Source organism: Sus scrofa, chromosome 4 (genome assembly GCF_054392235.1).
Source record: "Sus scrofa isolate SSC_HxYL_T2T_F1_AM1 chromosome 4, Sscrofa_HxYL_maternal_Yorkshire_Landrace_v2.0, whole genome shotgun sequence".
Lineage (NCBI taxonomy): Eukaryota > Metazoa > Chordata > Mammalia > Artiodactyla > Suidae > Sus > Sus scrofa.
In genome coordinates this window covers 36,229,945-36,250,515 of record NC_139386.1, presented here as the reverse complement: position 1 = coordinate 36,250,515, position 20,571 = coordinate 36,229,945, and the positions used below count along the sequence as shown (strand labels likewise).

Sequence of the window (20,571 nt, the reverse complement as noted above, 5' to 3'; positions counted from 1 at the left end):
AAAAACCCTCTAATCCTAACTTTTGTACACTTGATATAATATGGTCTTAATATATTCCTAGGTTAACAAATTCATTTGTAAAATGAACTAGAGGAAACATCTTACCCCTCTTTTCCAAAAAACCAAGACACCTTTAAAAAATAACATCTTTTTAACACCAATTCTAGTTTATCACCTATTATAATTATAAAGAGAAATAAAACAGCATAACATCACTGTGCACTGTTTAAGGAATTTTTATTAAAGCAAGAATTTTATAATCCAAATTACGTTTCCTTGCTCAGTTATCAATTCTATTGTTTCAAACAGAAGTGACATTCTGAGCTATTCCACAGTAAAGAATTACAAAATTAAAGAAAGGAATGCTTTAAATTTTTGTACTTTGCTGAAAATTCTTTTCCCAGGGTCTATAAAACATTAATTTGTTTTTATATTTTACTATTTTTTTGTGGTTTTTTTGTTGTTTTTAAATCAATAAGTAATCTAGGACTAGCATTGTCTGCTAGACCTGGCCATTGCTCGGTACATAAGGTTCAAAGTTTCCTTTCCTTTTTTTTATTTATTTTATATTTTGCAATGTTTTTTTTTTCATAATATTAAGTTTTTCGATGTTTAGGTTATTTTTCTTCGGTGAAGCACGAGTTTCTTTTCGTGGTCCCTGATCAATCTATAAAATGTGGGGGAAAGAGAGAATAATTATCAAATTAGTTGAGACAGAACTTAATGATTCCAACGTACTTAAAGGATCATTACAAAAGTGAGGTGCTAATAATTATAGCTACAAAGGCAATCACATTATAATAAATATATCAAATTAGTATGTTGCACAGCTTCCCTTTGCTCACTAGTTTGTTTTTAAAAATATTTGACATGTAACAGCAGCAATTAAAAAAAAAAAAAAGATACTGGCACTTGTCAGTAGTGAATTAAAAAGCCCTTGGCCAAATCCAGTCTGCAGACTGACTGTGTCAAGCTCTACTGGGAAGACGGGCACACCACTGACTCACATGAATGAGTCTGTGGCTGCCCTCACACTGACAGTGGAGCAGAGTTAACTGCAGCATATAACACAGCTTACAAAGCCCCAAGTATTTCCTATTTTACAGATGAGCTTCTCTTTTCCCTGGCTCCGGCTACATAGCTGCTAGCTCATGCCATTTCTTGGGGGGTAATGAAGGACAACAGTAGAGGCCAAAAGGCAGCTGTTGTTGCTGCGATCCAAGAAAATGTATACGCTATGAAAGTCCTTCAGAATAGTTCTACAAAGTGCCAATCCTGTTAGAGCCCTTAACACAAATTACCATACAGGTAAAATTTCCTTTAATCCCTCTGTATTTCTATTTCTCTTTGAAAAATTAGCCATACATTTAGAATAATGATAAAAAGAGGTTTTGCTATGTTTCAAAATATGTTCAAACTGTTAAAATAGATTTTAAAAAAACAGGCTCACTTTAAACAGTTGGAACACCAGTGGCACTGTTAACTGCTTTCTGGGCAGCCTCTTTAGCTTGGTGAGCTTGTAGTACAGCTACAGCTTCATCAACCTGAAAAATGGAAAACATTTGTTCTGAATAGAAGAGAATTTCAAATTGACAACACACAAATGTCCAACAAACGCAAACTCCTTTCCTCAGATGAAAGTGGGAAGAACTGTTATCAAAAAACATTCCAACTATGTCCAAATCTTTTGGGGTCCAGTCCACCACTGTTGTAGAATTACAAACCTCTTATACTTCTTACTCTCTTCCCCACCGAAAATCCCCCAAAGTTGAGAAACAGCAGCAAACAGCCCTTTCTCCAATAAAGAAGCACAGTTAAGAGAACAGCACAGATGTTGGAGTTACAGCGACTATACGAAACCAAGCTCTAACATTCACTAGCTGCTTTGTAATAAGCGCTGAGCAAATTATTCAAGCTCTCTATGCGCTTCAGTTTCCCCATCTATAAAACGAGGTAACAGCATCATAGCTTATTATTAGGATTTACAATAAGTATTTACAAAGCTCTTAGAACTGTGCGTGGCTTGTATAAAGTACTCGTAAATGTTCCTACAAAACATCCTGGAATATGTGATATAAGAAGCTGCTAGATAAATGATAAATTTAAATTACTTTAGAACGGAGAGACTCTGGAGACTCAAGCATATGAAGAAGTTCTGAATTATCAATCTCCAACAACATGCCAGTGATTTTACCAGCAAGAGTAGGGTGCATGGCTTGAATTAGAGGAAAGAGCCGTTCACCTAGGAACAAGAACATTCAAAAACTCCTTCAATCAAAAAAAAAAAAAAATTTTAAGGCATCTACCATATTAAAACTGGAGTTTGAGAACCTTTTGTATATAGCAAATAAATGCTAACCCATAATCCAACATTTTAATATTTTTCATGAGAAGACTGTTATAAAACAAAATTAAGATCCATCACAAGGCAATTAATTCTTGGCAGTTATCAGTTTGCCAAAAAAAAAAAAAAAAAAAAGAAATGAAGCTATGCTACTGTTAAAGTGTTAAATCTGCGTTCAGGGAAAATCAAGATGGTTTACTCATTTGGTTTAAAATCCTTCTTCCAAAAATCTGACGAGGTCCATGGCAATAGTACACCATTACCCTGTCCATCAAAGGCAACATTTTAATAGCTTTCTAGTCTTTTAATTAGTTAGGCAGACAAACTGTGCCACTGTAATCATTCATGCCAACTCAGATCCCTAGCTGTTTCTTAGTTGCAAAGGAGGTCTAAATGCCTTCCTATTTTCTAGTCTCTCTGTAACTGACAAGGTGGGACTAAAGTACTTACCCAACATTTGCTTCTGCTCTTGAGGAGGGGCAGATGCCAACATGGAAGCAGTCAAAGGCTCCTGACCTTGTACATGAACAGCAGGCTAGAAAGAAAATGGGAAGATTCCTAAGTTTAAAGTACAGAAGTAAGGGCAAGTACATAGTTATCACTGGATAAAAACTGTAATCTGTAATCTAAACACAAATGGGAAAAGCTGAGTGAGTCAGAAAAACAGCCTAAGGTAGGTATTAACACCTAAGCGCTATTATAAGCACATGGTACATACTGACTTTTCTTCCTCTGGCATCATCAAAGACAGTATATGTGTGTTGATGTATGGAGTAAAATGTCTCCCAACTATCTCACCCTTTCTTAAAACTATACTACACTGTCAACTCACATTAGTACTTCAGGATAGACTGCTGAGTGCTTGTCTAGTTCCTAGAGTATAATGCATGAGACATTTTTTATATACTATCAATTGGACCTCAAAATGTTCTAGATAGCTTAAACTTTGATGGAACATACAGTTGTCTTCAATGTCGCTGACTACCATCAAGGATGTCATCTTTATAAAGAAATTAAATCCACACCTGTTGCATGGTAACTTGTGGCTGGGCATTAAGATGTTGTTGAGGATTGCGAACTCCCGCAGCATATTTATACTGTGGAACGGTGCGAACAGCAGGAGTAGCTGCAGCAGCAGCAGCTGCAGGACGTGGACCCATTGTCTGTGTTGATGTGTTAGCTGAACAAATAAAAACATTTTGCTATTTATCTTGTTATTTCAAATTGGAGACCAACTTTTACAAGAAGGGTTAAGACTCACCAACACGCTGTGTGGACATGACTCGTGGAACCTGTGAAGAAGCTGGTCTCATAGTACTAAATGGTGGTCTAGGAGCAGCTGGGCGGATAGCACCGGGCATGTTTTGGAATGCTGTATTTAAAAACATGAACCCACATTAACTGGGGAAAACTTAGCGTTCAAGCTGCTTTTTTGCAGCTTAAGTTTGCACACGATAAACATGACTCAATATAAATGTGGTCATTGACTATCTGCCATTTCCCTGAACTTATCAGATCAAAAAGTATCAGTAAATAAATCTTTTATTCATGCAAGGGCATGTACTTATTAATATCTGAACATGATACATGGACCTAGTTCCCAAGTGTACCTGCAACAGAGCACTGGTCCACAGGACAAGGCGAGGTAACAGCCTGGTCCTCATACATAGAACAAGGTTCTTTTAAAACTACTGCCTAACTAAATATGAAATTCGGCTGGGTCCATTCCCAAACTTGTCATAAAGGAAAAGAAAAAAAAAAAAATTTCAAATCAGCATAGCAATTACTGTCTTATACTGTTGGGTTTAAAAGCTAACCTGCCCCATGTGTATTTATAGTCCAAATAGCCTGCAACCTTAAGTTAAAAGGAAAAAAGCTTACGATGAGGTCTGGCACCCTGAGCAGTCCAGCGAGGACTTGGTCTTAGTTGAGCAATTTGGCTAGGAGGATAGTATGCAGCACGGTTCTGAGTCTGTAAAAAGCAAGAATGTTATCAAGCTAAAGAAAAAAGCAAATAACTAGTTACAGGTTGTCAAAATATTTAGCAGGTGCTCACACTAAGCATTTTTTAAATCCAGTCACAACTCACATTGTAGAAGCTCCCGGGTGGAGACTGAACCTACTCCCTAGCAGTGACAACATGCTTAGCCCACCAGGGAACTCCCACATCTCTTAATGTTTTCATCCCGACTTTATTTTTTAGGGGGACACGAAACACTAAAAGGACCAATCAAGAAAACCTCATGTAGATGGTCTCTTCTAAAACCTACCTGTGGGATAGCTGCCATGAAGTAACCTGAAGGAGGTGCTGGCTGGTAGGGGTTGATTACAGGGTTGGGCACAGCTCTTACACTTGCCATTCTCTGCATATACTGGTTAGTGAGGTGGGCCTGGCGCTCTTCTTTGCGCTGAGCTAAAGCTACATACAATGGCTTGGTGGCCACAATTCTACCATTCATTTCTGTAACTGCTTTAGTGGCTTCTTCTGGGGAGGAGAAACAAACAAAACCGAAACCTTTGCTGCGACCACCCTCCATCATAACCTATTAAAAGAAAAAATAAAAACCACAGGATTAATGCAATGGTAGGATGAGGCACAAAAAGGAGAGCAATTACTATTTAGTCAACTAGATATAGCCCTTGACTCACATTTAACTAAATTCTGTCAAGGCTTTCATCGTTTTCTTCATAGTTTTTCCCTTAATACCCAAACATGAAGGGTAAACTACACGCATGCACTATCCTAACCAGCAAAAGAGTAAGTAAAGGAGTGGAGGGATAACAGTAACTTTGTTAAAGTTTTAGATATTCAATCAGATTTTCACTATTAAGGCTAAATTCCTAAATATATTCAAGGCCTACAAAATTTTAGCACCACTAGAAACATGCACAATTAAAATTTTGACTATTCTAGCAATTCAAGACGACAAGATTTTTTATCACTCCTGGGAGGGGTAGGAGAACAATTTTTTTTTTTTTTTTTTGGCATTTTTAGGGCTGAACCTGCAGCACATGGAAGTTCCCAGCCACGCCACAGCCACAGAAATGCCAGAGCTGAAGTCCATCTTCAAACTACACCGCAGCTCATGGCAATGCCAGATCCTTAACCCACTGAGGGAGGACAGGGGTCAAACCTACATCCTCTTGGATACTAGTTGAGTTCATAATCTGCTGAGTCACAATGTCAACTCCTGAACCTTTTAATATCCACATTTTAAAATAAAAATTTCAAGAGTTCCTGTCGTGGCTCAGTGGTTAACAAATCTGACTAGAAACCATGAGGTTGCAGGTTCGATCCCTGGCCTTGCTCAGTGGGTTAAGGATCTGGCGTTGCCGTGAGCTGTGGTGTAGGTCGCAGAATCGGTTTGGATCTGGCGTTGCTGTGCTCTGGGGTAGGCTGGTGGCTACAGCTCTGATTAGACCCCTAGCCTGGGAACCTCCATATGCCTTGGATGCGGCCCTAGAAAAGACAAAATAAAAATTTCACATTCAAAATTGTAAGGACCTTAAACATTGGGATATAAACAGTACTTATTAGGAAGCTTCAATGACTGCAAAGATCTTTTAAACAAGCAACGAGATGCACAGAACTTCTCACTAGCCCTGCAATGTACGTAAGCATGCTGTACAGCTGCATTAATCAGTATGCTGGTGGCACAGGAACTAACAAAACAGGAATAAAAGGGAATCCCATGATCTTACGTAAATGTGGAATCAAAACAAAAAACTGGGCTTATGGATACAGAAAACAGATTGATGGTTGCCAGAGAGGTAGGCAGCAGGTGAAAAGGGGTGAAGGAGGCTAAAAAGGCTATCTTGCCTTTTTTTTTTTTTCAAGGCTGCATCTGCTGCATATGGAAGTTCCTAGGCTAGGGGAAAATTGATGATAGGACAATATTAACATTTATTGAGAGCCTACATTATGGTGGGAACTCTGCTAAACCTTTTTGAGTACTAATTTGCTTTTTTGGTTTTTTTTTTTTTTTTTTTTTTTGTCTTTTTGCCTTTTCTAGGGCCGCTCCTGTGGCATATGATGGAGATTCCCAGGCTAGGGGTCTAATTGGAGCCGTAGCCACCAGCCTATGCCAGAGCCACAGCAACGCGGGATCCGAGCCGTGTCTGCAACCTATACCACAGCTCACAGCAACACCAGATCCTCAACCCACTGAGCAAGGCCAGGGATCGAACCCGCAACCTCATGGTTCCTAGTTGGATTCATTAACCACTTCCCCATGAGGGGAACTCCCTAATTTATTTTAAAATATACCCATCCCTGGGCATTTCCATCATCGCTCAGCAGAAACGAACTGACTAGTATCCACGGGACGCAGATTCGATACGTGGCCTCACTCAGTGGGTTAAGGATCCTGCACTGCCGTGGCTCTGATGTAGACTGGCGGCTACAGCTCTGATTCAACCCCTAATCTGAGAAACTCCACATGACGTGGTGTGGCTCTGAAAAGACAACCCCCCCACCGGGCCAAAAAAACCCAAAGAACAAAAACCACTTCCTACTAAATTGACAAGACCACTATTAATTTCTTCAGCCTTTTTGGACAATTCAGTTGTATTAATTTTAATTACACATACCCACTACCAATTTTAATTCTAGAACTTCAGAAAACTGGCATGTGATATGATCCAGCAATCCCACTACTGGGCATATATCTGGACATTTGTAATAATTCTAAAAGATACATGCATCTCATTGTTCACTGCAGCACTATTTACAATAGCCAAGACATGGAAACAACTTAAATGTTCAATGACAAAGGAACAGGTGAAAATGTAGTACATATATACAATGGAATATTACTCAGCCATAAAAAAGAAAGAAATGCCATTTGCAGCAACACAGATGGGCTTAGAGATAATCCTATTACATGAAGTAAATCAGAAAGACACTATCATGTATCACTCACATGTGGAATCACAAATGAACTTATCTATGAAACAGACTCACAAACTCATGGTTGCCAAGGGAGAGGGTGGGAGTGAGAGAGAGACTGAATGGGAGTTTGGGGTTAGCAAATACAAACCACAGAATGGATAAACAAAGATCTACTGTGTAACACTGGGGAAACTATATTCAATATCCTATGATAAAGCATAATGGAAAAGAATATAAAAATGTATAATAAAAATGAATATATATGTATAACTAAGTCACTGCTATATAGAAGAAGCTAAATCAACAGTGTAATCAATTATACTTCAATGAAAAAAAATACTGGGATGTGTGCAAAGATCTACGTTTATTAGAGTGGTGGGTCTAACAGTGTTAACATGTAAAACTTAACACAGGTACAGTAAAATAAATTATGGTCCATCTATACAATGAATATTCATCCCTTGGCCAAAAAAAAAAAAGCCTGAAATATGGACTTAGATCTACTATTAAGTAAAATGGCAAATTTTTACAGAATTCTTATAATACAATCCAATTTTCTGAAAGCTGTTTATATGTATACGAAAATGTACAAGCATGGAAAATTATCTGGGAAGGCCAAGCAAACTGCTTTTGGAGACTGAAAAGGAATACCAGAGTCGTATTTTACTTTTTACACTTCTGCCTTGATAAATGTTTCTCTCAGCAAGCATTATCGAGTTAACGTAATGACTCCCTCCTCTCAATAAATTCTTAATGAACTTTTCACCTCCTTGCCAATAGTGATACGATCCACAAAGACTTTTTAAAAGGGACTTGCATTTTTGTATTCACCTACTGTGCCCATAACATTCTCACTATCAATGGAGAATGGAGTTTGCAGAATAAAGTTTTAATCTTTTAAAGTTGACTTTTAATGTTTTCTATACTCTTTTGAGAATCTAGTTAAAGTTTTAAATACTCTTCCCAACACCCCAAAATACATGTGCATAAAACTTTACATACAGAAGGATTCTTGGACCATGGACACCAGAAAACAAAACAAAAACAAATAACCACCCAGAGCAGAGGTTCCTGTATTAAAATTCTAGAATTTAAACTAAAATCTTACTGCTGTTCTTTCATAGTTTCTGATTTCAGGTAAAAGCAAGTATGATCTCTACCTTTACCGTTAGGGGGCTTTAAGTTTGACTCCTCAGAATGAACTGTTTGTGAATATAAATTAGCCTGCCACTAACAACTACAGTTCCTTAATAAATTACCTTCTTTAATCAGTAAAAAACTAGTGTAATGAGTACAGAAGGGTGCATACCACGTAATGATTACTCACTACCTACAGTCATCAAATGCAGCCTTCCTTGGAGTTGCTGTTGTGGCTCAGCGGTTAATGAACCTGACTAACATCCATGAGGATATGGGTTTGATCCCTGGCCTCACTCGGTGGGCTGCCGTGATCTGGCATTGCCGTGAGCTGTGGTGTAGGTTGCAGACGCGGCTCTGACTCCGAGCTGCTGTGGTGTAGGCCAGTGGCTACAGCTCTGATTGGACCCCTAGCCTGGGAACCTCCATAAGCCACAGGCACGGCCCTCCTCATTACCTGCAAAAATAAACCACTGGCTACAACATCCACTTCAAATCTGAATTTATGCTTTTGAAGTAAAGATATAATTGTCTGAAAAATGATTTAGAGAAGAGAAAAAGAATGTTTGACCATTCATTTAAAGAAAAACTCTTTGAAGAAATTTATATACATATATCCATGTGCACAATTTCTTCCCAAATCTTATAAGTGCATCATATGCTTTACCTTTGCACTAGTGATTGTACCAAATGGAGAAAACTCTTTCCGGAGACGTTCATCATCAATACCATCATCAAGATTTTTCACATAAAGGTTAACACCCTAAAAAACAAACCACAGTGATTCTTAAGCCTGCTTACCATTATCTTAGTCCCTTTCTTATCCCATGTTTCTTCTCCTCCTCCCTTCTCAAACCCTCCAGTTACCTGACAGTAACTGAAATAAATGAACATAAAATAGGTTTCCTTATCCCTGTCTTATTTCTGCTTGTTTAGCTTAGAAGTGAACCTGGTATCTGGTGATCCTATCTTGCTTCATCTGTTCAAATTTGCGCTTAAGTTCCGTCTGCCGTTCCACTTTTTTCTGGGCTCGACCGACGTAAATTTGTTTTCCATTGAGCTCCTTTCCATTCATTTCATCTACGGCCTTGGAGAAATCACAAAAATTAATCGCTTGCATATATAAATCCATTTAATTTAAAAAATTTGTTATGAATATAAAAGCTTAACATGAACCCATCACAAAACTTAAAATCTGAGTTCCCCCCCACACCCCAGGGCCATGTTTTAGGACAGTACCTTTGGCATATGCAAATTCCCAGGTTAGGGGTTGAATCGGAGCTGCAGCTGATGGGCTAAACCACAGCCACAGCAATGCCAGATCTGAGCTTCATCTGCCACCTACACCACAGCTCACGGCAATACCAGATCTCTTAACCCATTGAGTGAGGCCAGGGAGTGAAGCCAAGTCCTCATGGATACTAGTAGGGTTCTTAACCCACTGAGGCACAATAGGAACTCCTCAACTTTGAGGTTATAGGACAATATAAGCTCTCAATTTATACTCTTTAAGCTTATATATATATAATGCAAGCAATTCAAACATGTAGAATAGCCACTGGCATCCATGTATATTTCAATGCAAGAGCAACTCGACTTTATATCCCCTGTGTCTGAATATAAAAATACAGAAAATCCTCAATGTGTTTGATTAGTATATTTAAATTCTTACTTTCTGTGCATCTTCATGCCTTTCAAAGCTTACAAATCCAAAACCTTTGGATTTTCCACTCTCGTCAGTCATTACTTTCACACTTAAGGCAGGTCCTAAAAAAAATTTTTTTTAATGATTCAAAGATATTCTATAGAACGTTTAGCTTATACATTTCAAGTTTCAATACACAAAGCCATAAAAAATACAAAAATGGGGATTAAAAAGAATTCCAAACATTTATTCCTCCTCTAACCACTCCCTCCCACTACAGGCATAAACATTTCCTTCAAAGATGTTTTATTTCTATTAAGAAACTAAGTAAATACTCTACTCCCTGAAACATTCCTCCTTCCACTTAAGCAGGTATGTTTTAGACAACTGTAAAAGATGATGTTTTAGTCTTAACATTAGTATAAAACAGATGCATTATTTTAAACAATTTGATTAATCAAGAATTTCTTAAGCCTTGGCCCACTTGATTTTCAATAGGAAGTAGAAAGAACAGAGTTTGACCTTTAGGGAGAGAGCAGAATCGCCTAGAAAAGGTGGCATGTTTATGAAGATACATGTTCCCTGGCCCCCCATGAAAAAGACTTAACTGAGGTGGGTCACTATCTCAGGTAGGTGGGGAAAATGGTTAAAAATGACATCTGATCAAAAAACTTTTAAGATGTATGGACACAGACAGGTTGTTTCTTTTGAATAGGCCTCTGTCCTAAGGCTCTACTTCCAATCTTGGCTATGCAAAAAGCCAAGAAAATATTCAACAAATTTACATATTGATGGTCAACTAACATAGCATTTCATTTATTCATTTGTGAAGTGGTTAACAATCTCCAACTTTAGAAATAGCTTCTAATTATAAAAGAAACAGACAGATGAAATATACAAAAACCAGTCAATAAAGAAAATTCAGAGTAAGATGCAACTATTTTCCTCATCTTACACAATTTACCTTTGTACAAACTGACAAATTTTTGCTCAAAATGGAGGGTTCAATGTGGCAAGCCACCTGGCAAGATTAAAGTATTAGATTTCCTAATTCTTTATGACTTGAAATGCAAAAAAAAAAAAAAAAAAAAGGACCCCTATTTAAGTCCAACAAAAGGAAAAGCAAAGGGTAAAGAAGTAAGCAAATCATCTTACAATTTAAAGTTCATCTTCTGAGAAGATCGGCTGCACAACTATCTCAAGGGAGGCTGGGTATACTTCATTACAAAGTTTAAGAAAGTTAATGTTAAAGGCAAGAAAAGAATAGTCCAAGATTCCACAGATTCAGAAGGCCATCCCAGGAGACATCCCCAGAAAATCCGGGTCTTTGTCTTTGAAAGTCATTCTTTCAAACTGCTCAAACGTGATGCTGAGACTGACCAAATATCCTAAAACTGGCCATCTTACCTGTCCCCTAGTTAAGCGACTACCTTCCAACCTAAGTGGACTGTCTCACATGCAATACCTTTGATGAGATGGGATCTGTAAGCGCATAAACCCAGTACAATTTAACATAGGAAAACCTTTTAAAACTTATTTCAATTACAGTCACACCTCACTGTGCCAATACGCTATTAACATTTAAACTCAACAATTTTATTTACATGCTACTTCATCTTATAATGGACTATCAGAAGCTTAATCTAAATAACTATGAATTTTTTTTAACTGAATATTTTCAAGTACCCAAGTATAAAGTACTACTGAAAACTAATACTGAGCAACTACTTAGAACTAAGTATAAAAATTTAATTCAGACACATTACCAAACTTGCCAAAGAGATCCTTAAGGCGCTCATCATCCATGTCTTCTCCAAAATTCTTGATGTAAACATTGGTGAACTCTTTTGCCCTAGCTCCAAGTTCGGCTTCTCGTTCTTTACGAGACTTAAATCGTCCAACGAATCTAATATGTCAGAACTATAAAATTAGATTCTATTTTATGAAATTTGGGTTAATGAAGCCTGATGGTTAATTCTGATAATTTCAGAATCCCTAATAAAGAATATACTATAAAACAGAAATACAGCCTGAAGGGAAGAAATGAAAGCAACAAATTTAAGAATAAGCCTCTTAAATCACAAAAAAAAAACTTTTCTCTTCATGCACGCTCCTTTCCCTTCCTTCTAGCTAACCCTGAGTTAAGATTACATCCATCAATACAAATGAGTGGGAATACACCTGCAAAACATTCTTTACTGCTTCACCATGGCTCTTGCACTTTGTTTGAAATATTTCAATAGAAATTTAAACTACCCAACCTTTTTTTTTTTTTTTTGGTCTTTTTAGAGCTGCACATGGAAGTTCCCAGGCTGGGGGTTGAACTGGAGCTGTAGCGGCCGGCCTGTGCCACTGCAATGCCAGATCCAGGCCATGCCTGCAACCTATACTACAGCTCATACATGGCAACACCAGGTCCTTATTATTAACCCACTGAGCAAGGATAGGGATCAAACCCACATCCTCATGGATACTAGTTGGGTTCGTTACTGCTGAGCCACAATGGGAGCTCCTAAACTACCCAATTCTTTACTCTTAACATAAAACAGATTGTAGCAAACTTCTCTGCAGCATTATCAACGTTTTAAATATTTAGGTTTCCGGAGTTCCCGTCGCGGCGCAGTGGTTAACAAACCCAACTAGGAACCATGAGGTTGCAGGTTCGGTCCCCGCCCTTGCTCAGTGGGTTAATGATCCGGCGTTGCCGTGAGCTGTGGTGTAGGTTGCAGACGCGGCTCGGATCCCGCGTTGCTGTGGCTCTGGCGTAGGCCGGAGGCTACAGCTCTGATTCAACCCCTAGCCTGGGAACCTCCATGTGCCAAGGGAGCGGCCCAAAGAAATAGCAAAAAGACAAAAAAAAAAAAAAAAAAAAAAAAAAAATTAGGTTTCCCCAAAAACAAAAGCAGCACAAGTGTTATTGAAGAGCATTATCATATACATCAAGATAAAAAACCAGCTCCCAGGAGTTCCCTTCAAGGTCCAGTGGTTCAAATGCAACTAAGATCCATGAGGATATGAGGGTCTGAGCCCTGGCCTCCCTCAGTGGGTTAAGGATCCGGCACTGCCGTAAGCTGTGGTGTAGGTCACAGATTCGGATCAGATCCTGCCTGGCTGTGGCTGTGGTGTAGGCCAGCAGCTGTAGCTTTGATTCGACCCTTAGCCTGGGAACTTCCACATGCCTCAGTTTCAGCCCTAAAAAGCAAAAAAAAAAAAAAAAAAAAAAACCCACAAAAAACCAAAAACCCAGCTCCCATAATCCCACCTAAATTATGACTGACTTTTAGTATATCTTTTTGTTCTCTGTGTTTAAGAGCATTCCTCCAGCACAACTTCTTTCCATAGGAGATACCTAAGTTTATTTCCTTAATCCCCACCCATGCCCTTCCATATGATGGTGCTTCTCCATGATATTAGTTTTATAATGTTCTCAAGGGGAACGTAATATCCCACTGTGGACAGCACAACTTTCTACTTTTGTAAATAATGACCTGACTTTATGATACTTTCTATTATTTGTCCTTAGGGTAGAGTGGCAGAAATCATAGCAGTTCAAAGGGCATATATATGATCTTAAGTTTACACCTACAAACTTCTTTCCAAAAGGGTTTTATCATTTTATACTCAAAAGAGCAATAGAGAGTTCCTGCTGTGGCTCAGCGGAAACCATCTGACTAGTATCCATAAGAACGCATGTTCAATTTCTGGCCTTGCTCAGTGGGTTAAGGATCGGCATTGCCATAAGCTATGGTGTAGGTCACAGCTCCAATCTGGCATTGCTGTGGGCTGTGGTGTAGGCCAGCAGCCACAGCTAGACCTCCACCAGTGGGAGCCATCCCCGTTCTGCCCCCAAGCAATGCTGACAGGCAAAAGATAATCTCATTTGCGAATGCTAATAATGCTGACTACTTCTTTCATTTAAAAATGTTTATTTTTACGAAATTAGCCTTTGCAATAAGCATTCATCACTTTGAGGTCATACCACCTGATGCAGTGATTTATGAGAGTCACAACTTTAGAGTGATGAGTTTACACAGCAACATAAACTCAGATACTTAGAGATGAATAACCTTAGAGATGAATCTGCTCAGATAATTAAGCAAAATCCACTTGCACTGACGATAAAACATGAGATTTGTAATTTCTTTGGCTTCACAAAAATCTCAATTTTTACAATCTATAGCAAAAATAGTCCCACAGAGGTTTTACCAATGTCATTATTTTAAAGTTTGGATTTTTTAAGAACAAGTTTATTTCAGAAAAGATTAATCATGAAGACTTCTGGCTGAATTCCAATTTATCTTTATCTGAGGAATGGAACCAAAAGGTGTTAAAACAATTTTTAAAACTCCATCAATAAATTATGGGAGTATGGCTCTGAGTTCAGACCACTAGGTTTTTATCCTAGCTTATCTATCATCCCAGCTAAATACAGGCAAATTATTTTAGCCTCAGCTTTGAATGGAAAATGGGCTAATTACTACCTTGGGAATTATGATTAAATTTCTGCCTAGATTTCTAGTTTTTCAACTATGGACTTTATTTTGAAAAAGCTTTATATTCCAGCATACCCATCTTCTCCTGTCTTTCTCTTGGGTCTGAATGCTAAACAACTGCATCAATTTACTGTTATTTGTATGTTATATTGAATGTGGAGAAAAAACAACACCAAGATGTGGTTTATTCGCTTTTACTCTAGTTCTATCTCTTTAGGAGCACCAATATATTACTCATATATCTCTATTAAAAACAGATCTGAAGTATGATTAACTAAATATTTATACTTACACTTTTCGATCATTTAGAAGCATCCCATTCATTTTTTCAATAGCTCTTTCAGCTGCTTCTTGTGTCTCAAAATGCACAAATCCATAACCCTTGGAACCATTTTCATCACAAACCACCTAGGGAAAAATGTATACCAATTTTTCATTACTTGCTATTGATTTAGCATTTTTCCAGTATTCACAGATAACTTGTAAGCCACCCAACCTGGGTATTTGGGAAATAGAGATACCCATTCACAGAGAGCATGGTTGCTGTTTTAAGGGATAAACTATGAAGTAGCTAAAACACTGTCTGTATGCTTACCTGTCACATTTTTACTAACCTTACATGAAAGGATGTTACCAAAAGCTGAAAATGTATCATACAGTGCTTTATTATCAATGGATTTGTCCAAATTTTTAATGAATATGTTGCCCACTCCACTTTTGCGAAGTGATGGATCACGCTGAGACCACATGATGCGTACTGGCTTGCCCTTTATAACATCAAAATTCATGGTGTCCAAAGCACGCTCCGCTGCAAGAAGAACATTTTCAAAGTAAATATTATTTCAAAACTTTTACAGCCCACGGAAGATTATATAAACTACTGTGGAGGGTATGGCTGGGCACATGGTCTTCTACTTCTTTAAACTTCAAGATGGCTGGACCGTAACTTCATACCAGTCTGGATTTGAATTTTTTAACACAAAAAGAGAAGACAAATCCAGAAACCCTACATTTATTATGTTAACAGATATTTCTGAAACAATCTCTTCCTTTAATTGCCATGAAATTTAAGAGCACCTTTTCGTTCCTAGTCAACATAATATTGAGATTCTCCTTAACAGACAGTATGTTTATTTAATGAGCAACATAAAAGCCACCAAGCAACGACAGATTACCCACAGGCACAGCAGTGTGTGGGGATTTTCAAGCACTTTAACATCTTCCCTATTACTTGCCAAAACTGACTTTCAATGCTCATCACTGTCAACATTATACAAAAATTAATCCATTTTCTTAAAAAAAGATTTTTCTGACTTATTGGGGAATTTCAGTGATTCACAGCACAACTTCCTGTGGCCATGTGGAAAAAAAAAAAAAAAAGGCTTTACCCAGTCAGGGCAATATCTGAATCAGGCCTTCAAAAACTAATGCTGCACACCCAGTTGTAGAAATACAAAATTTTTGAAATTCCAGGTCTACAGTATTCAGAATTCACTATTAATGCTTTAATTACATATAAAACCAATTTTATCTTAGATCATTTATTTAATAACTAATGGTTAATCAATTATTTCTGGATAGTACTAGAAAAATGTCAATATCTACCCTACAATTTCAGAGTCTATAAAGGCTCAAATAATGTGCACCTGTACCATTAAAGAAATACTTCAAGTTTATGTAGACTCTAAAAAGACTAGTCCCTAAACAGGGGGAACACAGTCTGTCTGAAGTCCTGAAACACAAATTTTCACAAATTCCATGCCAATGTAACTGAAAAGTTAAGAAGACAAAATTTCTGGCTACTTCTTTCTATAAATGAAAGTTTCAGTTTCTAGAAGATAGTGACAACCAGCTGTCAGTTCATTATCAATTGACCACACCTACTCAGCTCCCCTACTTTTTTAGCTGACTTTGCTTGAGCTTCTTTTGAATGAGTCACCTCTTCCGGTTAAATTGGAAACTGGTCACTTTCAGAAGCTATTCTAAAAGTCCATCAATGTAGCAGTAATTAGGGGGTGGGGGGTTAAAAACCACTGAAAATATTAAAGAGGATCACTTGTACACATACAAATGAAATAAACATTAGATGGAAAAAAATGCTACCTTCTGTTGAGCAGTTTTAGTACTAGTCTACTGGTATAGATAGATAATATGCAGTGTACTGTAACCATGGTAACCTCCAAGTTTGACTTTTCAAATTCCAACAAATTTTTAAAAATTGTTTTTTTGGGATTTACATGTAAGTTTAGAAAGAACAACCACTTTCAAAGGTTTCCATTTTATGGTCTCTAGAATTCGTACAGATTTTCTCCATTGACTCTTTAGTTTATCTGCCCCCAAATTATCTTCCCTGATCTTACTTTATCTTCCATTCAGTGACAAATCTCTCCCAGAGTTGAGAAGAACTGCTAAGGAGTGACATGTGGAGCTACTGCTTACAGAGCAAAAGGGCAGGAAACCTGCAGTGCAGTTTTACAACTTTTGGCTCAGTGTCACTCAACAGTCTGCCTCCCCAAAAATCTCAGTATCAACTTTACCTAGTGAAAAGTGGACCACTAAATAACTCTAGGTCTGTTATTAGAAATTCAAATTCTACCCTTTAGATCTTTCCTACAAAAATAAATTCCTTGTATTTTGTAATACTTGACATGTATTCAAGTACCCTGGGAAAAAAGGAGGCAAAATAGGGTCATAAACTCAAGTGAAAATGACTTTTGTAAGTCAACTAATCCAAATATAAAGAAAAATCCTGGCAACTCATCAGGCTACATAGTTTATCTGTTTGCCAAAATCTGGATTTTTTTGAACTGTTTAACTTCAAATTAAAAATACAAGGTTGCCTGCATTTTCCCTCATAAATTTCAAGCTAACTCTGTATCTGTTAACATTGTGAGCAATCATTCCCCATGTAGGGATACTCTGGACCACTTTTAAAAATAAAGACACCCCTACTTGAATGCCACATAAGCATATTATGGTCCAGTCCACACCACACTCACAAGTAACATTTTACAGTCAAAACAGATGACATTTAAAAGTTAAACCCCTCCAAACCAGAGAAACTACTTGAGAGGGGAAAAAATATTCTGAACAAGTTACTAGTACTGCGAAAATAGTTTCATTAAAAAAAATTAAGACGACCTAAATTAAATTGCCTGAGAAAACGATGGCCTTCAAAGGGGTCATTTTCCATATCCCCTCCTCCCATCCTGTTAACGTTACAGTGAGAAGTGCCTGATCTCGGGGAAAACCCCCAACGCTGGGCTCACTGGTAATTTACACTTCTAGAGCCATCAGTCACTGACAAGTTATTAAGAACGGGAATCAGAAACCTGACGACCAGCACAAGATCCCCAAATTAACTTTATTCTAAGTCCCTGTGGCTCCCCCAGGCGACTGGGCCAGTAGCAGGAACAGGCCTCGGGCCTGTGAGGTTACAGGGTTCAACACGTGGTATTTTTCGAGCACCGAAAGGCACTTCCTCCCGGTCCTGGGGCGCCGGCAAGAACCTGGGGTGGAAGGAGCGCCTCCACCTATTGCCGGAGAAGGGGGCTCGACGCTCGACGCCCCAGAATCCCGCAGCTACTGGCGGGAGTGCCTTGGAAGAGTCCAATCTCACCCACTCTCCCGGCGCGTCATCACCCTAAACTTTGAGCCGCTGAGGCCGAGAAAATGGTCGCAGAGGAGGAAGTGCCAGGCACGCGAGGGGCGTGAGGCTACTGGCGGCACGGGTCCCGGAGGACACGGGGAACCGGGGTCCCGGCGCCCGAACCTCGCCCCACTGGCCCTGTGTGTGGGGGGGTGACATGCCCTCCCGCTCCCTCCCCCCGGGCCCGCCGGCCTAGCCCGCCCGCCGCCGCCGCCACCACCACCGCCTGAGCCTCATGGCCGCTCGCCCGCCCGGCCCGCATCTCACCGTCCGCCGGCTGCTGGAAGTTCACATACGCGTAGCCCAAGGAGCGGCGGGTGATCATGTCCCTGCAGACCCGGATGGAGAGGATGGGCCCGGCCGGGCTGAACTTCTCGTAGAGCATCGCCTCGGTCACGTCGGGGTGTAGGTCCCCCACGTAGAGCGAGGCCATGGGGTAGCTGGGGGCGCTGGGGTTCATCTTGGCACGGCTGCCCGCAGGGCCACAGGCCGCGACCTTTCCGTGAGAGGAGAGCGAGTGCTGGGGCCGGGGGCCGGAGCCGGGGGGAGGGGAGCGGGGGCAAGCGCAGAGGGACAAAAATCAACCGGAATCGAAAACTACTCAACGGCCGCAGAACGGAGTCGATCCGCTTGCCGCTGGCTGCTGGCTGCCGGCAGGGGAGAGAGGGTGGCGGTGTCGGGTCCGGGCAGCGGGAAGGCCTCGGTCTCTTGGTTCCTTCTTGGAGCTGCTGCGGGGCCGCGGGCGGGCGGGTCGGTCTCGGCTGCTTCACCGGGTTATTTTATAAAAGAGGAAGAAAAAAAAATAAAAGTCTCCGGCGGGGGAGACGCGGATTTTTTGTAAATTTTTTTTGGGTTTTTTAAAAGATTTTTTTAGATTTTTTTTGGATTTTTTTAATAATAAATGTGTGTTCCGAGCCCGGAGCACACACTCCGCACTCTCAGCACTAACCGCCGGGGAGAAGGGGAAGCACCGCCTCCTGCACCCTCTACTTATACCCCCCGCCGCACTCGCCCCGCCCCCGCGCGTCTGACGCTAGGGCCCTACGCGAACGTCAGCGCCGGAGGAGGAGGAGAAAAGGGGGCAAGGAGGAGGAGGGAAAAGAAAAAAAGGAGGAGGAAAGAGCCGAGAGGAAGGGAGAGGTGGCGGCGGTGGCTGCTGCGGGCGTGGGGGTGGGGCTGGGGCGGAGGGGCGGGGCTTCTGCGCACGCGCCGCGGCCGGGGGAGGCGGAGCCTGTGCTGCGTAGCGCCTGTGGGGGAGGGGAGGGCCGGCTCGCGGGCTGCACTTGGAGGAGGTGGGTGGGACGGCCCCTCCTCCTACACACCCCGCCCCACCTCCACCCGGGAGAAGCGTTAACCCGTCACCGCGGCTGTGGGCGGCACGCGGGGCTTCCGGGTTCCCGGGCGCTAACTACCCCCCACGTGCACGGCCACCCGGGCCTCTTCCCGCCGCAGCCAACCCTGTTCCATTCGCCCACGCCCCCAAGGGATGCCGGGCACGAGTGGATGGGCGTGATCCCTTCCAGGCCCGGTTTCCCAAACGTGGGGGAAAGGAGCCAGGGCTGGCTCCTCCGTTCTCCTACCGGACCGCACTACGAGTCCCAGCGGGCAGTGCCGCCGCGCGCCTCGACCGCAGAAGCGGTGCTTGCTGGGAGCTGAAGTCCCCAACGGCCGCAGCGCTCGCTGACCCCAACTGGCCGCGGGTCCTGGCTGCCAGCTCGGGGACCTCCAACCGTCCGGTCCCTGGGCCCCAGTGGCGGCCCCGCGGTGCTTCCAGTAGAGGAGGAGAGAGGGGAGGGGCCCTCAGACTCCAGATCCTCTCGCTTCCGAGCCCTAGACTCTCCTCGTTCTGCCCGAAGGAGCTGTCGTTGGTCGAAGTGATTTTAATTTGGGGAAACTATTTTGGGGGCTTTGTCCACTTGCCTTTTTAAGGCATCGTGATCACTATTCACTTAGGTGGTAGACTGGAATCACTGATACGTGCCGTTTCTGCCAGAAATTTCTTTGAGGTAGAAAAAAGGACTCGAGAAAAATTAATGTTTTTCTTTAAAGTGTGAACATCAGTCATGCGTGACAGCACAGACCTGCAACCAAGCAAAATTAGTACTAGTCAAAACGCAGTATTAAAAATGTTTAAAACAATTTCGTAGTTAGTTATGGGCTTTAATAGGAATGCTAAACGTAATGAGTTGATAGCCATAAAAAATACTAGTTAATAGGAATGATGTTAAGTCAACATACAGATCCCACTTTAAAACAGTAATGCTCTTTACAGATTTTAAAGCACTTGCAAAAACATCCTATCATTTGTTCCCTACAGCAATATTGTGTGGGAGGTGGAGCAAGGAGTAATAATTTTATTTTACTGTTAAAGGAATGGTCTCAAATTAAATGTCCAATTCATTCTTCAGTGCA

General features: G+C 40.7%; 3 protein-coding genes across 3 annotated transcripts in view; all 3 read right to left on the bottom strand.

The window, feature by feature from the left end:
• RNF19A (ring finger protein 19A, RBR E3 ubiquitin protein ligase) overlaps window positions 1-20,571 on the bottom strand; it is a 1,069,816-nt gene that overhangs the window by 497,385 nt on the left and 551,860 nt on the right. The gene's annotated exons all lie outside the window — the stretch shown is intronic.
• PABPC1 (poly(A) binding protein cytoplasmic 1) lies at window positions 602-19,124 on the bottom strand. The gene is made up of 15 exons (XM_001927747.5): window positions 18,427-19,124; window positions 15,125-15,318; window positions 14,803-14,918; window positions 11,784-11,923; window positions 10,045-10,139; window positions 9,322-9,459; window positions 9,040-9,135; window positions 4,615-4,887; window positions 4,226-4,316; window positions 3,606-3,716; window positions 3,370-3,524; window positions 2,795-2,879; window positions 2,112-2,242; window positions 1,451-1,544; window positions 602-667 (listed from the first exon to the last, which is right to left on the bottom strand). The coding sequence occupies exons 1-14, from the start codon at window positions 18,617-18,619 to the stop codon at window positions 1,452-1,454; spliced, it is 1,911 nt and encodes a 636-aa protein (XP_001927782.1). The 5' UTR covers window positions 18,620-19,124; the 3' UTR covers window positions 602-667; window position 1,451.
• On the bottom strand, window positions 18,757-20,224 carry LOC146403763 (uncharacterized). Its single transcript, XM_085020960.1, has 3 exons — window positions 20,137-20,224; window positions 19,617-19,958; window positions 18,757-18,923 (listed from the first exon to the last, which is right to left on the bottom strand). The coding sequence occupies exons 1-3, from the start codon at window positions 20,222-20,224 to the stop codon at window positions 18,757-18,759; spliced, it is 597 nt and encodes a 198-aa protein (XP_084877086.1).